General features: G+C 34.0%; 1 protein-coding gene across 10 annotated transcripts in view; it reads left to right on the forward strand.

The window, feature by feature from the left end:
* Positions 1-18970, forward strand: part of CEP170 (centrosomal protein 170) — a 109768-nt gene that overhangs the window by 76649 nt on the left and 14149 nt on the right. For 8 of the 10 annotated variants that reach the window (XM_033099391.1, XM_033099390.1, XM_033099385.1 and 5 more), the window contains 2 exons: positions 759-2579; positions 9825-10059. In XM_033099391.1, coding sequence (XP_032955282.1) covers positions 759-2579; positions 9825-10059 — 2056 coding nt within the window. The remainder of the gene's footprint in view (positions 1-758; positions 2580-9824; positions 10060-18970) is intronic. The other 2 variants (XM_033099392.1, XM_033099387.1) reach the window with 1 other exon arrangement.

Consider the following 18970-nt stretch of genomic DNA (forward strand, 5'->3'; position numbering starts at 1 on the left):
TTGCCTCACATGAAAACATCAAAGTATGTATTTTTTCACTGGTATCTATTTACTTGAAAAAGGGAAAGGTATCATGTATTTCTGTATGAGGCCTTAATATACCAGACAATCATAATTTAAAAACCCCCGTTTGTAAAATTATGACAAGTCCTATCACCTTTTCTCATACGTGTAATTTAAAAAATTATTTTAATCAGCTTTGCATTTGATTTTTTGAAAGGCTTGTTCAACTCCTGTATTTTCTGTTTTACTTAGGAAATACAACTTGTCATTCTTTCATGTGGATAAAAATGCTTATTAAAAACTAGGTATATTATTCTTCTTAACTATGTAATTGAAAGTATAGCAAATAAACTATTTCTTAGTCATTCTCTGTGCAATTCTATAATACACTAGTTAGAGTCTGTTGTCTTGAACAAAACTTCGAGGATGGGATAAGTCACAGAAGTGAGAATGAACACAATGAATACATTAAAACAAAAAGGGAGCTGCAGACGTAGGTTTCAGATCAGATGACCCTAATTTTCATCTCATACTATTTGCTTTCCTGACTCCCCTATCAGTCATCTGCCTATTTGTGCACTTTCCTTTGTACTTGCTTTTTAAACTACTCGGTCACAACGCTGGCTTATTTATTCAAAGTTCTATTTTATACTTACACCATTTCTTAACTTACACTTCAAAACCAAATGTAATATGATACTCTTTTTATTTATTTATTTGCCCTAATAAATTCTTTGTTTGGTTTTACTTTATAGATCCAGATATCAGTGAATCTGGCATTTCAGTGAGAAGCACTGGCTCAGCAACTTCATTGGCTAGTCAGGGAGAGAGAAGGAGACGAACCCTTCCCCAGCTTCCAAATGAGGAAAAGTCTCTTGAGAGCTCCAGAGCAAAGGTTATGACACAGAGGTCAGAGATAGGAGAAAAGCAAGACACCGAACTTCAGGAGAAAGAAGCGCCTACACAGGTATACGAGAAGGATAAACAAGACGCTGACAGAGCCCTGAATAAAGTGCACAGGGCAGTAAATGGGGAGACTCTTAAAACTGGTGGAGATAACAAGATGCTGCTGCACTTAGGCAGTTCTTCTGGAAAGGAGAAAAGTGAAACTGATAAGGAAGCTTCTTTGGTAAAGCAAACATTAGCTAAACTTCAGCAACAAGAACCAAAGGATCAGGCACAGTGGACACCTACTAAATTATCTTCAAAAAATTTTTCAGGTCAGATAGAGAGGTGTAGGGAGGAGTCTGTTAAACTAGAGTCACAACCTCAAGAAAAAATTCCAGGACATTCTGCAAGCAAAGGAGAAAGGGCGGTACAAAATGAGGGCAAGCGAAGAAAAGCTGAGGATATTCTGAAAAGTCACACTTCAAAGGGAGGAGACAAGAAGGAATCGTCCAAGTCATTAGTGCGACAAGGAAGCTTCACTATAGAAAAACCTAGCCCCAACATCCCCATAGAACTTATTCCCCATATAAATAAACAGACTTCATCCACTCCACCATCTTTAGCTTTAACATCTGCCAGTAGAATACGAGAAAGAAGTGACTCTATGGATACCGATTCCAGTATGGACACAACCCTTATTCTAAAAGACACAGAAGCAGTAATGGCTTTTCTAGAAGCTAAACTGCGTGAAGATAATAAAACTGATGAAGGCCCAGATACTCCCAGTTATAATAGAGACAACTCTATTTCACCAGAATCTGATGTGGACACAGCTAGTACAATCAGTCTGGTTACTGGAGAGACTGAAAGGAAGTCAACCCAAAAGCGAAAGAGTTTCACTAGTCTCTATAAAGACAGGTGTTCCACAGGTTCTCCTTCCAAAGATGTTACAAAATCATCTTCTGGTGCTAGGGAGAAAATTGAAAAGAAAACAAAAACTCGTTCCACCGATGCAGGCTCAAGAGCAGAGGGGCGTAAATTTGTACAGTCCAGTGGAAGAATCAGACAGCCTTCGGTAGATTTAACAGACGACGACCAAACCTCTAGTGTACCTCATTCTGCTATCTCGGATATTATGTCATCTGATCAGGAAACTTACTCTTGTAAACCTCATGGAAGGACTGCACTTACCTCAGCTGATGAGCATTCCAAACTGGAAGGAAGTAAAGTCACGAAATCGAAGACTTCTCCCATCGCGCCTGGTTCATCCAGTAAATCCACCACTCTTCCAAGGCCGCGACCTACCAGGACTTCCCTGTTGCGCCGAGCACGACTTGGGGAAGCTTCAGACAGTGAACTTGCTGATGCTGACAAAGCATCCGTTGCTTCTGAAGTGTCCACAACAAGTTCAACATCAAAACCTCCCACAGGCAGGCGTAACATCTCTAGGATTGATTTATTGGCCCAGCCTCGCAGAACGAGGCTTGGCTCGTTGTCAGCCCGCAGTGACTCTGAAGCAACAATCTCTAGAAGTAGTGCCTCTTCCCGGACCGCAGAAGCCATCATTAGAAGTGGAGCCCGATTAGTACCTTCAGATAAGTTTTCGCCCAGAATCAGAGCTAACAGTATCTCTCGACTCTCAGACTCCAAGGTCAAAAGTATGACCTCAGCACATGGCTCTCCTTCAGGTAAATTTGGTCCTGACTTTTTATGATATTAGCATATTTATTTTATGTTTTGGGACTCCTTTTTAAAAAAATTAAATCTCCTGTGGTGTTTCCCAAAATACTCAACAGAAAGGTTATTGTATAGAGAGGGTTTTTACCTCCAAAACTTTTTTTTACTTAGCTTAGTAAATAGAAAATCCGGAAGTTAAATAACACTTCCAGTTAATGTCCTAGAGCAAAATAGTGATTTCAAAATTAGAGGTATATTGAACTTATTAGGAGTTTTAATTATCTAGGTGGTGAGCTATCTGGATTTGTGTGTCAAAATTAGGTTAGGAATTATTATCTGGCTTAAATAGTAGGAATTAACATTGTGCTTCTAAATATCCTCACCTAATTAAAAGTCCTTATGATCTGGAAGGAAAGCAGTTTATTACTCCTTTATTACTCCTTGCAGAGCTAAATGAAATCATCAATATTTTACCCTTTTTTCCTATTTATTTGAAATCTCTCATATACTTTACTTTTAAAAGTTAACTCTGTTTATGGTTGGGGCAGGTGAAAGTAATCCTTAATTTATTTCAGCAGAAGACGATGGATTCATGAGATAATCACTAAGCACATGTGGGTCCAACTAGGCTATAGAAATTGAACTGGTTATGAGTGTCATCTCATAAAGTACTGTTGTATCATCTAACTGTAGTGATTAACTGCCACTGGATGTATTCTGTACAAAAGCTACTTATTCCCCACCAGAATGTAATTGCTTCTGGCATGTTTGTCTGTTTATATATTTTATATATATAACTTAATATATATATATATTTACATATATATATATGTGTGTGTGTATATATATATATATATACTCCTTATATTCAGAGCTGAAGCCAGTGAGAATACATGTGTGACCAAAGAGTACTGGGACAGATGTCTGTGTGTGTCCTGTAAACATGGTGTCATTACTTCATAATCATCAGCCTCATGTATGGGTGTGACTAACATGGCCAGTGGGGGGACCCAGCTGTTAAAAGACTTGAAGATTTATTATCCTCAGTCAGCAAGCATCTCAGTGAGCCCTGAGTTAAAAGTGTGTGCTTTATTCGTAAAAAAAAAAAAAAAAAAAAAAATTAAAAAAAAAAAAGAGTGAAGGGAAAGTTGGTATGCAATCTTATCCTTTTATTTTTACATCTGCCACAGTATAGCCCACAAGACCCAAAACTAGAGTACTTTGCATGTTATTTTTTTCATTCTTTATTCCTCCTCTCGTCTCCTCACTATTGCTTTCCTCCAATATGTTCACATTTCCATCTGTCTCCTGGTCAGTGGACGTGGTGGTGATGGTCATTCCTGTGGTAGGAATGTGTAGGCTGCAGATAGATAACATATAATCATGATTCAAAAAAAAAAAAATAGCATTTTCCTTATTACCCCTGTCCTTGTTTCTTCTGTACTTCAAGGTTTGGTTGGTGGTTCATAGATTTATTACCAAATGTTTTTAAACTAACTACTATCTTTTGGTTTATGTTTACTCAGTATTTTTCCTGTTGTTCCTTATGGCTCTACCTCTTGAATTCATGTTTCCTTTGTGCTGCTGCATTCTGTGGTCTGCTCTGATAACATTTCTTCTGTCATGTTGCTTGTTTCATCACGTCATCTCTAGTACATAGAAATGTTTCGGTATTCTCCTGTCTTAGCATAGGCTGTAACATGGGTTGTATGTCACCAGGTTGCCTGGAACAACTCTGTCTTCTGTACTCATCGGCCAGCTCTTAACACAAGTGATCTGGTGTTATTCCTCAGTGTGTAACATGAGGGGCTTCTTTGAAATGCAAATCAAATGTGATAACTTCAGAAAGTCTAGGAAACAGGTATAAGATGCCATCTTATAAACACGTCTTTAAAGATGTTTTGTGTTTTGCTTCTTTGAATACAGAATTTGATAAGCATGCAGTTTTCCATGTCCAGAAAGTACCTTGAATTGCTTAATGAAATTCTCTAGGGCAAATTGAAGTATGTGATTTTAGCTTTCTTCATGCTTAATAGCAGTGTATTAAATAATTAAAGTCACGGAATTTAACAGCTAGAAGGGTTATTCAGTTTAGGGAACTAAGGCTAAGAGATGAAATAACCTGCCCTGGTCACATAGCTCTGGCAAGGACAGGATGACAATCCAAGGCTTTTAAGTTCTAGCCTGTGGCTTTTTCTAGTACATCTAGTCTAGCTCTGAGAAACAGTCTCTGTCTCCTTGTACGCAAGCTACTAGAGGACAATTAGATTATTGGATATTGTCTGGAGTATATACCAGGCCAGTATACGATATAAAGGTTTTAGTGTTATTCACTATACTCTTCATAATTCTGATGTTTTACCAAGGTTTTGTTCTCTGTTCTTCCTTATGAGCATAAAGCCACTGGGACCCAGGACTGAATATTGAGATTCTCTCAAGATGCCCATTTACAGTATTATATCTTACCTAGAAAGATAGTAGCCAGGATCTTTCAGTCAGTGGTAACATTAAAATAGTTACATGGTGTACGTAGTGAAAAAACAAACATACTTTTTTGATTTTGCTAATTGAGGTACCTTTGATATTATGATATTTCTACTTAAGGTAATTAGAATATCTTGAATGGAAAAGAGAAGAAAATTCTTAGCTTTTGAAGTATGATTTAAAAGGATGTGCACACTATAAACTTTAAAGATCTTTGAAAATTCTGAACTTAGAGCCTGTGATATTGTCCAAATTGGCAAATGTAAAAACAATTCTGTAATATTTCAAATTTCATATTTTAGGCTATGCCTAAAAAAGTTTTTCAAAGAACTGTATTCTTTAATTCTGATGTAATTTGCTTTTAGTTTAACTAGTTTTCCCCACAAATTCCTTCAATGATCATTCAGTATCAACTTGTATTGACATATACAGATCTATTTTAATAAGCTATTTTTAAACTAAGTGCCCCAATTTATCTAAATAGAGCAGTTGGTTTTCATTATGTTTTACGTGTACATCTGAAAAATAAAAACATTATGTTAACATCCTTGGAATTTTTTAAGACTGTTTGCTTTCCCTTTTTTATTTCAGTTCTCAAAATTTACAGGTTGTAGGAATTAAATGTTGGTCATTCATGGCTTGACTTATTTCTTTCACCAGGTCAAAGACCACTGTAGAGCATTGTCAGGGTTTTCCCCAAGTGATCTTATTGTTGTGTGTTCATAAATACAGAGGATGCCAAAAAAATGTATACATATTTTAGGAAAGGAAAACTGTATTAAAATTGTAATACTTAATATACACGGATAACAAAAGATGAATACAAGTCACATTTCATTTCTGCAGTTATAAGAGGTGCTCAAAGTGGTTACCATCAGCTTCCAGACACTTCTGATTACGGAGAACTACTACTTGAGCAACGTTGACCAAAATGTCCACTTGTACACATTTTTTTGGCACCCTCTGTATACATGTAAAAAGTGTTTCTGGTTTAATTTCCCGTAAGAATATTCTTATATAAGGTATGAAGGTGCAGTGTTTGTTGTCTGAAATGCTTTTGTCACATCTGTAAATGTATATGTATTTTAAAGCCAACAAAGTTTTGATAAAAGAAATCAGAGCATTCACAGATAAATGATCCTAATAACTCTTTTTCTTTTTTAATTCTCCAGACTTCATGGTATATTTTTATTGTGAATATAGTTTATTCCACAAGAGGAGGTGTTGCATAATTTTATAACTAAAATAAGTTTATAATTAATTTTCACGTTAGCTATGAAATTAATTAAACCCATCTTAGAACTTTCTCTCATTCTATTATATGTGTTATCCAGTATTACACCAAACAAGAAACTTCTTAGGGACTAGCATTTCAAATCCTTCAATACATATTTTTAATTTAAAGGTTTATCTGAAATGCCTTAGTAGTGCCAACATATCAAATAAGCCTACTGATATAAAATTAAATTTTATTCTGTAATTGATTTTACCTAAGCAGAATAAAATTCAAGAGGAAGAAGTAACATTTTTCTTCAACACAGGTAGTAGTAAGAAAATCTATCATTCTATGAGAAATATATTTTTTAAAAAATTAGTCTAACTGGAAACGTAAAAAAAAAATTAAAATAGATTTTCTGACATTTACTTGTGAAGTGATTGAAATCACAAGGAATGGGTTTTTGAACTCTGGGGAGTCAGTAAACTTGGCTTAAACTTTTGAGTTAAACAACGCAACGCCACTCTGGGCCTGTTTCTTCTCTGTAAGTTAAAGAATTTAGACAGTTCTAAAATTCTATGTCATAAGTAGGCATTGGGAAAAGTCAAAGACATTCTAAGTGGAAGTTTCTTCTCCAGTAACTGTCAGATTGTAGAGATTTCTCTTCAGATAAAATGTATTGCTATTATTGTTTAAAGCAAAGATTAAGAAAACAAAAGGTATTGAAAGTTCTTTGAGAAATAACAGGTTAGGCGTCCTGGCATTAAACTCCCTTTCCCAGTTTCTTTCCCACCAACAGGCATTTCATTCCATTTTTAACTCCTCTTTTTGCTGTCACACAAGCTAAGTGGTGTCCAGAGGTAACTTGAGCTTTTCTCCCTTCACAGTGCACTGATGTCTGATATGTTTTCCATTGGTAAAGATAACCCTTAATTATCTGAAGATTAATCATATTTTTCATTTCTCTGCTATACCCTACTTTATCTCTCATTTTGCCCTCAATTTTAAGAGAACAAACAGAAATGTTACCTTTCTGTTTTTAAAATATGCTTTATTCTTTTTAAAGATATTATTAGAAGCTTCACTATTCTTACTGACTTCTTAGATAGACCTATAAAAGTAGATGGAAAGTTTACAAATTTCTTTTGAAATTTTTTCTTTTTTTTCTCTAAAATTCCTCAACAATTTTCTGATCTTGTGACTCATTACTCAAAGTTAATTCTAATATGACTTTAACATTAATAGAACTTGCTTCTCAATTTCTCATTCTGCGTTTATGCCACTGTGCCACTCATTGTATCAGCTATTGATGCCATTCTTTCTAAATTACCTCTATATTATCTACCTTAATTCCATCATCCCTGCTAATGGTTTCATATCTTCTGAAATCTATTAAAATTCTTTGTTATTGGTGTTGTGTTCTCTTCCAGACAATTTTCAGTAATAAGTATGGTTACCATGGTTTCCAAATGAAAAATCAGGAAATTTAACAAATTATCTTTTTCTTATTGATGAAATTCCTTTTATAAATATTATTCTAAGGTACCAAAATAAACATTTAGCATTAAATGAAATGCCTTTATTGAAAACAACAAATGTGTTTTGCCGTATTTCTGATTTGGAATGCTATATTTCTAAATTTTTTTCTAAAACCTCTTTGCTCTTGTTTCTAAACTTTTCCTAAAATGTTTTCAGGTCTCAGGGTCAGTTCAATTAATGGTAGTTTTCAAATGTCTAGAAAGAAGTAAATTTTTCCACCATGGTAAAAGTATTATTTATATTAATGATATTTTTTTTTCTTTTTTTTATTTAAATTTATTGGGGTGACAATTGTTATTAAAATTACATAGATTTCAGGTGTGCAATTCTATATCACATCATCTATAAATTACATTGTGTATTTTATTGTATAATGTTAAAGTCAAAAATTATATTTAATCCTCCTAAAAAAAACTAATTAATTACCTCGGGATGTGTATATTCATTTGCATATACTTTTATAGAAAGCCGTGAGGTTTCTGCATCTCTTTATTCTCTCATACACGTGGATATAGTTCCAAGCTCCAAGAACTTCAAATAGGAGTGTGAATCAGGACAATTGGCGAGGCTCTGATTTATGGCTCATTTCTGATTATAGATTTCTCTGTTTTGTCTGACACCCAGCTCAGATATCAATTTTATCTCAGAGCCAACTCAGTCTTACAGAGCCCCACACAAAAATGTAGCGTGGGGAGGAAAAGACAGGAATGGAATAAAATTCTAAGAGAGTAGGATGAAGGAATTCTAGACTTCACCAACCTATGCCGCCTAAGGTCAGTTTCTGTTTTTAAAGAGAGAGACAGAAAAAGAGAAAAACTCTACTAATATTAATAGCAGTTGGAACTTAACAGCAGGTGCTCGAGTTTTGTTACTTTAACCACCGAAAAAAACATAACATGCTTTTTACAAGATTTTTCCTAGTTTGAGAAAAGCAAATGATCAGTATCCAGGAATTCATTTATTTATTGAAAAATATTAAACATTTGCTAACCAGACACTCTGCTAAGTGCCAGCTATGCATTATGGATTAAACAGGCTTTGTTCCTGCTCTCGGAGTTTACCATAAATTAGACGTTATCTTCCTGTTTTTTCAACCTCTTTTATGCTTCACAAATTATTTGTGTGTTTGACTCTTATGTTAGCAATAGTAAAGTGTCTGCATTGTCTTCTAATTTTTCAAATGTGTCAGTAATACCATTTTTATATGTCTTTACTAACCTTATAAATAAGAAAGTGATTGCCACTTTCTTTAATGTGACTATTCACAATATCTCCTGTGCTTTAAATGTCAGTGGCTGTGAGAATAGCTTAAAGAGTTTTGCTCCTTGTAAGTTTTATGCCATCGTCTATTTTCACCATATGCTTTCAGTGTCAAAGCAGCAGAGTTGTACTGAAGATGCTTTATTGTGTTTTTACCATGTAAAAAGATTTTTTCCAATCATAGCATAACAGGATGTTGAATGACAGAGGTAATGTTTTTTTCTGCCATAAAGGCATAATTTCCACAATAGGAATTATGCATATTTGTATGTTGGGAAAAGAGGACGTTTTTTTACCATCTCCATGTTGAAAAGTCCATGTGGCATGAAGAAATCTTTTCCCTTATTTTTTATTTTTGTTGTTGTTATTGTTGCTGTCATTTCTTTAAAAAATCCATATCTTCACTCAAATGAGAAATATATGCAATGAAAAAGTACCTGAGTTAAACATGTATGAATAGAGCTTGCTTAGTTGTTTACCATTAGTGAATTTTTCATCTGAATGTTTATTTACCATACTACGGAAAACATGGTCTTTCAATTATTTTTAATTATTCATTGTTTTTAATTCACCAAAGCGTAATGTTTCTATCTTTAAGGAGTAATAGACTTATGCTTTCTGTGAGGTATGTATGTGTCAGTTATTGAAAACTGTGCTGTGTGTGCTCTCATGGTGTTTTTGAAATCATGATTTTTTTACTTTCTCTCCTTTAAAAGATAACATAATAATTCTTTTTTTAATAATTAAACTAATTTAGTAAATTCAAGATGGAGGCGCTTTCCTACTGATTATGCTTCCACCTCAGAAGATGAATTTGGATCAAACCGTAATTCCCCTAAACATACCCGTCTACGTACTTCTCCAGCCCTGAAAACGACTCGATTGCAGAGCTCTGGATCAGCAATGCCTACTAGTTCTTCATTCAAGCACCGGATCAAAGAACAGGAAGACTACATCCGAGACTGGACTGCTCATCGAGAAGAGATAGCCAGGTTGGTATTAATGGACTATCTTGAAGAGGTGAAATTTTTTGCTACCATTTCAACGTGATAACAAAATTTACCTTTTGTTTTTTTTATTTGTACTAATAGTCCAAAAAATGAAATCTACAGGTAACTGTGAACTTAGTTTTCTTGGAAGTATTACTTTTCATCCATTTTGTTTGTCTTACATTTTTTATTTAATGACAGTGCTGCTAAATTATAGAATTAATTTATTTTGGTTACCTTTTTTTACTTCTAGTAGAGATGTGGATGGGTTAATATAATTTTTGAAAGGTAGAATCAACTACATATTAAGAATTGTGCAGCTAAATTTTTGATTACTTTTACCTTTCAAAGAGGTAATAGTGTACTTGTTAGAGGTGTGCTGCTAATATGGGGAGAATAGAGTGTGCAGATTTTTACTCACACTTCTATGAGATTAGTAAGTACAGTTCAGCCCTTTAATAATTAAATCACGATATGATTACTTTGAATATTGTATAAATGTATTTATTGTAATCTTTAGGTTATATAGTAAAAAATAAAATTTATGCTGCAGATGTGATTTTTAATTGATAACATTGTGGTTGAACATTGAAGAGAGGCTATAATCAAACAGGTGCTATAGTAGTTAAAATCTAACTTTTTTAAAGTTTGTAAGATATTAATTAAATTTTGTTGCAATATACCATATGTTACCTAAGCATTTTCACCGTATCCATCCTAAAATTATTTCTGTCTTTAAAGACCCTAATTTCAAGTTTTACACTTGGCGTTATTAAAGAATTATATATAATAGTCTCTAGATGCTTTTAAAAACAACAAATTTTTACTATAATTTAATGGTGTTTCTTTTTTTTCTTTGTTGACTTCTGTGTTTCTTCTGGCTCATTAGTGTAATGTAATGTTCAGGGTTTTTTTGTCTTTAATGACTATATATACTTGTAATTGCTTTTAATTGCTTATAATTCTCAGAGGACATGCCCTTCTAATCTCATTGTGCTGTTTAAACATTTTTGTTTTACCATATAAATAGCATTTTTATTAGAATAATTATTGAAGCATGGTAAGTCAGTTCGAGTTAGAAGAAGGGCAATAGATTATTATGGGCCCACAGAATGCCTGTAGAGAGAATCTTGACACAGTTTTATTCTTGTGGACACAGCTGGCAACAGCAAGCCTTGCTCTGTCTCCTCATTTTCCCCTTGCCAGGGAGCAGATGTCCCACTGCACAAGCTCAAGTGGTACCCGAGGGACCTAGAGTATATGTCTACTTCCTCTTAGGACTCCCCTCTCAAGCTCTCTACTCCCAATTAGAACAACTAAACACCTTCTTGGTTAAACCCACTTCCCTGCCCCAGAACAGAAAAGAGTTATAATATGAAGGGGAAGTGAGTAGGCACTATGTGCTATATTTTCACTTGGTTCCATTTTGTTATTACGTGCATTTCATTACTATTGTCTATGTGTATTATCTAGAGCAGAACTTTAAGGCCGGCCATTTAATTCCCAATGATTTTATGTCTTTTCCCTGTAGTTTGTCACTAGCACTGTGCTAATAAAATTTGCCTTTGGGATTTCAGTTTTTTAAGGCATATTTTTCAGCCATGCATATACCTTAAAGTCAGAAAAGGGTTTTTGTTTGTTTGTTTTTGCTTTTGAAAGAATATAAGGTGGGGAGTAGGGGAGTGGTAGGAAGCATAGAAAGCATGGAAGGAAAGAAGTCTAATGTTGATATTTAATGTTCCTAATGACACTGGTAAGTTTGCTTAACATGAAAAATTTATTTTCAAATAGCTATGAATCGCAAACTTAAATACAATGTGAGAAATAGTTTTATTTCTTTAAACAGGCTACCACTGTCCCTTAGAATTCACATGCTGAGAGCAATACTTACTGAAGAGTAATGGGTAAAGATACTTTTATTTGAAAAGCATAATCTTGATTTTAATTGATTACAAAATGTTTTATGCTTATAAAGCATTTATATCTTTTTGTTGAGAATTTATGGTATATCACTTATCCAGCAATTTGTAAATCTGTACATAGTAATTATTTACCTGCATTTAAACTTAAAGCACAAAAACAAGATTCATTCAGAATATAAAGTATACAAGAAAAATATAGTTCTTTTGGTTTTTCAATATAAAGAAGAAACTTTTTCCGAGTATCTATCCTGATACATATGCTTTTGGTAGCCCTGCCTTACTTTCTCTATTATAACGTAGATACAGATTTCCTTCTAGTAGGAATTTGATAGATTATGCTGGTTTTATGAGTTTTAGGGTAAACAAAGTTACAATACCACCTTTATAGATGAACAAATAAAATAACATTTACCTAAAAATTATATTAGAAGATTATTTAATTCCCATTTGCATCAGAAGGCACTTAAAGATATAACAGTATTTTAGACTAATTATAGCACATACCACTGTAACATTAAATTTTTTTAGGAGAGCATTCTAGTTAAGAGAATATTTTGTTTCAAGGCTTAGCAACCAGTTCGTTATAGCTGTGTTACACGAAAGAACAAAATGATAAAGGCAATGTCATATTTTATATAATGTTGACTGAAGGTATTATTTACAAAGGTGGTAACTTCTTGTTTTAAACACCTTTGCAGATCTGTTTTGGATTGTACTTACATATGTGTACATTCTTTTTGTATGTTATATACAGACATACCTTGGAGATACTGCAAGTTGGGTTCCAGACCACAGCAGTACAGCAGGTTGCAATAAAGTGCGTAGTAATCTTTTGCTGATGGAGGGTCTTGCCTTGAATCTGTAAAAAAAAAAATATAAACAAACAAACATGCATTATCTGTGAAGCACTGTAAAGCGAAGTGCAGTAAAACAAGGTATGCCTGTGTATACATGCAGTCCCCACTCCCTCAACAAAGACGTCTTAAACATATCCTCTGAGCATAATATAGTGTTCAGCCCAGGTGGATTGTGAAGACGACTTAGACATGGAAGTCCTCAGAGAGTTCAGTGTCGAAGGAAGGAAACAGGTGTGTGTGTGTATAACTGACAGAAGGCAGAGTGATGCAGGCGGTTTCAAAAAGTATGAGGTTTTAGTCAAGTATTTGACATGAAGGCATAGAGTTCATTGATGACCAAACTGAAGTCAGCACAAAGTCAGCTAAATAATGGGAGATTCTGATTGCCAGCTGAAGAGTCGGCATATTATTTTACGTGCTTTCAAGCTTTTTTAACACGAAAATAACCTTAGATCTAAATTAAAGGTAAGTAATTCTGAAGATACTGTATAAAATTGTTTCAGAGAAGAGAGCCTAGAGATACACAGACTCGTAATCTGTTCCAAAAGTTGATGTGCAAGGTATTGAAGACCTGAAATAGGACAGTAGTGTCAGTGAGGGTACAAAAGAACGAAAGAATGAGATATGGAGGTGTGACAATTGACAGCATTTGATGATTGCCGGAATAGTAAGGCAGAATTAAAAATGATTCCATGGTTGTTCAAATGGGAGGTTGTTAAGTAAGAGTAAGGAACATAAAAAGCAAAGAGAAAGAAGTTTATTTTGGATGTGCCGACTTTAAGGTACTTGTTGGACCACCATGTGCAAAAGTCTAGCAGACAGCTGGCCTATCGCTCTGAAACAGGAAGTTGAAGAGAGCTGGAATCATAGTTGTGGAAATCACACAGAGACAGTGCTTGAATCTATAGTGTAGTAGATGATATTGCCAGGAAGTGGTGAGTGAACTGAGAATACTGCTGAAGTCTGATGGATAATCTAAATCATAGGATCATAGGGCTGCAGTACAGCCAAATGGTCAAGAGAATGGACTCTGGAATCAGACCTTCTTGATTCAAACCTCACTGTGCCACGAGGTCTGTGTGACCCTGAGCAAGTTAAACATCTGTACTAGTGACCTCGGGTAAAGTGGACATCACAGTGACAACTCAAGAGAGCTGACAAATGATGCACGTCTGTAACCTAGTGCTTGACATATAGTAAGCTATCAATAAATGTTAGTTACTCGTATATTTGAGTAGGGTGCAAAGAAAACAATGGGGGTGTATATTCAAACACTGTTGAACTTTCCATTTTCTGTGTACTTCATAATTAAATTTATGAGACTCCAGACATAACTGGAGTTTCAGAATCAACATTAAATTTTCATAATTTATAAAATACTTCATTAGGATTTACCCTGTTGGTATCTAAGAATTTCTACCAAGGTTTTGTTCAAATTTTCAATCCAGACACAGTTATTTTAAAATACTCTTTTGTCCTGATAATAATAACACTGGTATATAAGTGGTCTGATTTTTTTTTAATGTTAAAATGATTAAGTAATCGTGTCACAGAATACCCAACAGTCCTATTCCCTGATTTGATTAACCCCAAAGTAAAGTCATCTGACATTTCAAGACAAGACTAAATATTTTTAAAATTTCATTAGTGAAATTCAAATAAAAGAATATTGAGCAAATTATTATAAAACATTTAAAAATAGAATTGCGGTTTATATTTTTCAAGCCGAAAATATTTGCAGTTAAAATTATGAATGTGTGCTAATCTTAACAGTAAAAAAAATAAATTATTTGTAATTTTAATACGTTACTAAAAGCTTTTTGTCTGTTTTTTTGGTAAGAGCCAGTTTAATTTTGTGGCTAGAATTAGGGGATATAGGCTTCCTTATAATCTATACAGTAATGTAATGAAACATCTTTATGTATTACAATCTATTTCAATAAAGTCTTTAATTGCAATATAATTAAAAGATATTCTACATTGGTGGTGTGGGTGGAGGTGAGCTTCGAAAATATCAAAGTATTTTTTGTTTGGGGTAAAAGATTACAGAGATAAAAGTTACTTTATCAAGGAATAAGGTACATCTATCTCCTCAATCAGATTTAACACCTTTATTGATTCAAAATAGCTAAAGTCTAGATCCAACCTGTTTCTGTTAATCTGTTGGGCTAGACCAGCTCCAAACAGCAAGAGTGGGAATAAAATGCCTGCCCACAAGTTCAAATGACAGTTATTCCTCGGTTTCTGTTTTTCAGCATTTCCTCAGTTTCTATTTTTCAACATTTCCCAGCACTTTTCTATGCTTTCATCATATTCTCTGGCCTGAGGGTACCTTTTGCTACCTTGTGATGTGTCTTATTGTGGGCCTCTTTGGGTTCATCTTGAGACTATACTTCTTTGCTTGTATGTGTATTTCCTTCCCCAGATTAGGGAAGTTTTCCATCATTATTCAGATACGTTTTCAGTTCCTTGCTTTTCTGGTACCCCTGTGATGCAAATGTTGGTACACTTCATGTTGTCCCAGTGGCCCTTTAAACTATCCTCATTTTTTTGAATTCTTTTTTCTTTTTGTTGTTCTATTTGGGTGTTTTATGCTACTAAATCTGTGATTCAATCCTGTGCTTCATGTAATCTATTGATGATTCCCTCTAATTTATTCTTCATTTGTTATGGTATTCCTCATTTCTGACCTTTTTTTTTTTAATGTTTTCTGTCTCCATTTTCATGTTTCCTATCTCTTTGTTGAAGTTTTCTCCGAGATCACTGAGCATCTTTATAACTAGTGTTTTGAACTCTGGATCTGGTAGATTGCTTGTCTCCATTTTTGTTTAGTTCTTTTTCTAGAGTTTTGTTCTGTTCTTTCATTTGGAACTTGTTTCTTTGTCTCCCCATCTTGGCTGCCTCCCTGAGTTTGTTTCTCTGTATTAGGTAGGACTGCTATGTCTCCCAGTCCTAGTTGAGTGGCCTATGTATTAGGTATTCTGTGGGACCCAGTGGCACAGTCTCCCCAGTCACCTGAGCTGGGTGCTCCAGGTGTGTCCCTTGGGTGGGTTATGTGTGCCCTCTTTTTATAGTTGAGCCTTGGTTGCTGTTTATACATCCATGGGAAGTATTGACCCTCCCACCTTCCTACTAGTCTCAGCATATGTCCTTAGTTGTAGGACTTCTGTTCACCTAGACTTCAGGTTCACCTAGACCTCAGTGATGGTTGTTCTGTAGTTTATTTATAATTTTGTGGTGGTCGTAAGAGGATATAAGCACAGCATTTATCTACTCCACCATCTTGATTAGAAATGGAATGTTGTGTTTTTTTTATTTAATTTTTCTCGTTCACCTAGGAAATGCTTGATTGTCAACAATGTACTAAGACCTTCAAAGTTATCTTCTTAGCATTACCTCTTTATTTATGACTTTCTCAGTTTATTTGAAGTGTATTTATAAGCCTAAGCCTAGTTTTAAGACTCTTTATACATTTCACCAAGCATAACTTAACCTGTCGCACTAAGCTAGCTAGCATTTGGACAGTTTCATTGACAATAATGGGAAGTACCTTTTTTATTTATAATCAAATCTCTACTCTTTTGATGTACTTTATTCCTCTCTTTGGGCTTGTCATTAAATTATTCTGGCTGCCCAAGAGAAGCCTCCAATTTCAGCTCATTAGTCCCCCACCTAAGCCATTCTTTTGTGGCTCGGATTACCTATTTGTCCCAATTCTCCATGCTTTCATTGATTGCTCACAAGAGATGGGGTTTGCTATAATTCTTTAATTAAGGTTTTGGGTTGTTTGATCTTTTATAAATGCCACCAACATATAATAAATATAACTGACAGTTTCCACCAAAAGAAGAGGAAAATCTTTCCTTATCATTAGAAGACTGTTTTGTGAGCCGTCCATATAGTCTATACTTAAGTCAAATACTTAAGTTAATCTGGAAGTCTTGAGAGCTGGATGATTTCTCATTCTTTATTATAGTGTCAGACTCAACATAAGGTTTTCTGGAATGGCCCTTAAATGTCTCTTTTTAATCTAATTTTATATTTTATCACTCTTGTCATTTAAAAACTAGACTAACTTTATTTATTAAAAGCTAAGTAATTAAAGTTGTAGTTATAATCTCTTGTCCAATATTAAAGTAACAGAAGGTTTGATTTGTTGTCATTAGCTTCAGTGTTAAGATTCTAATTCGTAGCTCATTGGTCCTTTTTCTCCAGTGATATCGAAGGTAACCTCATTGTAATGGTTTATGTGTATATCCTTTGAAACTCTACTTACATATAGAGACTTTTTTTAAGTTAACATGCTATTGAAAAGATAAGCAGATTTTATCCTTTTATAGTTAATTTAAAACCTAAAAGAGTGTTTATGTTGGCAATTTAAATCAAAATCTGATAGTTCGGGTTCTTTTATAGTTGTTAGATCACTCTTGCAAATATTGCATGTGTTTAATAGGGCATGCATTTCACACGAGGATTCTAATTTTCAGTATTGCTTTTAAACTTCCAGTGTACTAAAAGCCTATTATGAATACATTTTCCCTCTGTATTTAACTCTTCAGTGAAAAGATAACTTTTAATTGATTTAAATAGGAGTGATATTATTGAGATAGGTTACATAAGAAAATCACAAACTTGGTAAAGTATATCCTTTGTGTTATCACCTTTTTGCAAATAATGCATATTTATTTATTCAAAATTTTTGAAATTGGATCATTGGTTCTGACACTCAGGAAGATAAAAATCTAGTACTGCTGTTATAGAACTTAATCCCCCTTAATCTATATCTGTTTCAGTTAGGATATTGTCCTATCCATATTTTGTAATAAAATGAAATTAAGTGTGAAAATTGTCTATTAGTTTTTCAAATTTGAAGGCTTCAGTTTTTATTGGTATTACAAATGAAACATATGAATTGCAGAACTCCAAATAACATGGTCCATTTCAGAACTTCCCCTTCTAGCAGATTTGATGGAGCGGAGATTGAGAGTAAGAACAGGGATTATAAACTTGGAGTTTAGAGAAAGAGCACAGATACAAGAGATGTAAAGAAATGCATTATTATAAAATATTCCAATTAGTATAATCTAGAATAATTACAGAATTAATTTGTAAGCTTAGATTTAACAACCACATGAATAGATCCATACCCTATACTGAATCATAAATCTGCAGTTTCTTCTTGAAGATATTCGTAACTTTTTTCTTTGATAATTTTATCTGCCTATTAGAATCCCTAATACTGGTTTTAGTGGATGCTGACATTTTTAAGCATTGTGGATTTAAATTAACTTAATGGTTTATATTATTGAGTCAACTTTCAGGTAGGAATTGCCATGCAAAGAAACAGTTGGCATATACACAGCATACTTACAAATTAAAAGGCTTTCTTGGTGCTTATTGACTGAATAATATATCTTTTGTATATATTGAGTTGTTCGTTTTAGTAAAATTTTTACTACATAACCTGTTGAGATTGCTGTCGTCTTTGTTTCTAATTAATTCATACTGTTTTCACAAGCTTCCTTGTTCAAATGTCTGCATAAAAAACTTCAAAAGAAAAAATAGAATTTTGGTTAAGTTGATTACCTTTTTAAACCTCATCAAGCTTGGTTACTCTGTTTCTCATCCTAGTTCATTTATATCAGGAAATTGCAAGAACTGAATATATTATCTAAGGGAACACTTTAAACTCCTCAAAAAAAATTACATCAACAGTTAATAACTTTTTAAAAATTATATATGGAATGATAATATGAGATGTAGCATGACATAAAAAGGTCTAGTTACGCCACTTACTATTTGTGACCTTGACCAAAAAAGGGTCGGGTCACATAAGCTCTCCTAAGCCTCATTTTCCTCATCTGTAAAACGAGGTGATTAATACCTCTCTTAGAGGAATTGTGAGAAATGAGTTGATGAATACAAAGCTTCCTTATAATGGTGCTCATTGTGTTATATTGTAATGGTTTTGATTATATTATAATATAACGGTACTCGTGACATTATTCTTAGCTTATTAGGGCAAGGACCCTGTCTGCTTTCACCACTGTAGCCCTTAGGGCCTAGCACATGCCTGGCATATAATAAGGGATCAATAAATATTTATATTTATAAATAGAAAAGAATTGACCACAG

The sequence above is a fragment of the Rhinolophus ferrumequinum genome, chromosome 27, assembly GCF_004115265.2.
Source record: "Rhinolophus ferrumequinum isolate MPI-CBG mRhiFer1 chromosome 27, mRhiFer1_v1.p, whole genome shotgun sequence".
Taxonomy (NCBI): Eukaryota; Metazoa; Chordata; class Mammalia; order Chiroptera; family Rhinolophidae; genus Rhinolophus; species Rhinolophus ferrumequinum.